General features: G+C 42.5%; 1 protein-coding gene across 1 annotated transcript; it reads left to right on the top strand.

The window, feature by feature from the left end:
• The first annotated feature begins 419 nt into the window (after window positions 1-419).
• Window positions 420-869, top strand: LOC145612671 (uncharacterized). Its single transcript, XM_081667993.1, has one exon. It carries the CDS (start codon window positions 420-422, stop codon window positions 867-869), a length of 450 nt encoding a protein of 149 aa, XP_081524119.1.
• Window positions 870-2,652: the final 1,783 nt, after the last annotated feature.

Genomic DNA, 2,652 nt, shown 5'->3' with positions numbered 1-2,652 from the left:
GCATTATTCAGTGCCAAAACTCGTAAATGCAATAGATCAGATAAAACAAATGGAATATAATTCATAATATGTTGTGAAGAATAATACTAGTCTAATTAATTTGATGCACTAAACATGAACAATTGATGTAATATGCATGTGAAGTGTCTAGTAACAACTGTTAGATAATATATTAATATTATCTTGTTAATATTCTGTAAAGATATATCCTTGTGTAATTTAGGTAATCTCATGATTAGGTTGTAAACCCTATATATATTGAATGAATGAGAATGCCTCCGGTAAGGAGAATTACACTATTCTACATGGTATCAGATTCCTCCTAGGGTTTTCTTTTCTTTTTTCTCTCTATTCTCTCAAACCCTACAGGATCCTAGGCCTTGCCGTCACTATTCACCTCCGGTCAGCTGTCAACCTCCATGGCTGGTGACGACGCAACCCATCCTCCTCCTCCTCCTCCTCCCCCTCCTCCTCCACACAACCCTAACACTCACCCGGCCTTTGCTGTTCCAAACATCAAAAACCTATTGAGTGTAACTCTTGATCAGGAAGAAGCACAATATGCTACATGGGCAGAACTCTTTCAAATTCACTCTTGTGCGTATAACGTTCAAGACCATATTGACTCCGAGGTATCTCGACCGACGGGGATTGATGATGCAACATGGAAGAGGCTTGATGCAATTGTGAAGAATTGGATCTACGGAACCATTTCTAAGGACCTTGTTCAAACAATCATGAAACCGGGTGCCACGGCTCTAGAACTATGGACCCGTCTCGAGGAGATTTTTCATGATAATAAGCATACTAGGGCTGTGTATCTAGAAGAGAAATTTTCCAACACGAAGCTTGAACTTACACTAACATGAGTGATTATTGTAGGAAAATTAAGCTTCTTGCGGATCAACTAGCCAACGTTGATTGCCCGGTTTCCGATCGAAAGATGGTTATGCAATTAATTGCCGGACTCACCGAGGGTGAGTATGACACTGTTGCTGCCATAGTTTCACAAGCTGAGCCAACTCCGAGCTTCAACAAGGTGCGATCCATGTTCTTATTGAAGGAGACTAGGAAGAACAAACAAAAGGAGCAAGGTCAAGCCTTTATGGCCCAAACCTCGCAGGCCCAAACTGGGACCAACTCTGGCAACCCTCAGCCGCCTGCAGACCAACAGCGCAGCACCACCAAGGGTGGTCGCGGCCATGGCCGTGGCAGCACCAAATCTGGGAAAGGGCGTGGCCGTGGACGAGGTTCCAACAACAACAATTCGCAACAGCAAGGTTCTGGGCCGTCCAACGTGGCCCAACAGCAACAGGCCCCAAAATGGGGAGCCCAACCCGGCTGGATCCCATAACAACAGCAAGGGCAGTGGGCTTCACCACCCTGCCCTTACCCAACCCAGCAGGCCCAATACTGTGGCTATGGGCAGCAGCAGCCTTCAATTTTGGGAGCCCGCCCGCCTCAAAACCAAGCATACTATGCTGGGCCGGCCCAGCATGGTTATGGGCAGCTTATGTCTCCTACCGATTTGGGTCAAGCTTACAGTTCAATGAGTCTTCAACCACCGGACAACGGTTGGTATATGGACACGGGGGCCACCTCTCACATGACTCGTGATTCGGGTAAACTCTCTAACTTGTTTAATTTGAGCATTCCTCAATTTATTTTAGTTGGTGATGGCAAACGCATTCCGATAAATGGTTATGGCAATTCTACTACCCCTACACCTAACCCCCCTTTCAACCTCAATAATGTCCTCTATGTCCCTAACATAATTAAAAATTTAATTTCTGTTAGAAAATTCACTTATGACAATTCCGTGTCTGTTGAGCTTGACCCTCTTGGTTTTTCTGTGAAGGACCTTCTTTCGGGGACCATTCTAGCGAGGTGCAATAGTGTGGGGGACCTCTATCCTTTCTCATCAGTTTCCGCAACAAATGACAATAGTCATCTATCTCTAGCTGCAATTTCTCCTTCAGTTTGGCATCATAGGCTTGGACACCCCGACGATCCTGTTTTTTATTTTCTTAGGAAAAATAACTACATTCGTTGTAATAAGGGAAATAGTTCTCATTTTTGCTATTCTTGTCCTTTGGGAAAACATGTACGGCTTCCTTTTAATCCATCTACTTCTATTACTTTCTCACCGTTTGATATTATTCATATGGATTTATGGACATCTCCTATTTCTAGCAAATTGGGTCACAAATATTACTTAGTTTTACTAGATGATTTCTCTCATTATCTTTGGGTGTTACCTATTAAATATAAATCTCAAGTCTATGCCACCTTAATTAATTTTCGAGCATATATTCGAACCCAATTCGAAAAGGACATTAAAACTTTTCAAAGTGATAATGGCCGAGAATTTGATAATTCACCTTTTCAAAATTTTTGTGTGAATAATGGCATGGTTTTTCGATTTTCTTGCCCTCAAACTTCTTCTCAAAACGGCAAGTCCGAAAGAATAATTCGCACAATAAATAATATGTCTCGCACTCTCCTTTTCCATGCTTCCCTACCTCCATCCTTTTGGGTTTATTCCGTGTCTATGGTTGCATATATTCTTAATATTCTTCCCTCCACAACCATACAAAATAAAACTCCAACTGAGGTTCTTTATCGTAGGTGTCCCACTTATGAACATCTTTG

The sequence above is a fragment of the Chenopodium album genome, chromosome 24, assembly GCF_948465745.1.
Source record: "Chenopodium album chromosome 24, dcCheAlbu1.1, whole genome shotgun sequence".
Classification (NCBI taxonomy): Eukaryota; Viridiplantae; Streptophyta; class Magnoliopsida; order Caryophyllales; family Amaranthaceae; genus Chenopodium; species Chenopodium album.
The sequence above is the reverse complement of the archived record's forward strand: the minus strand, read 5'-3'. Positions and strand labels throughout refer to the sequence as shown.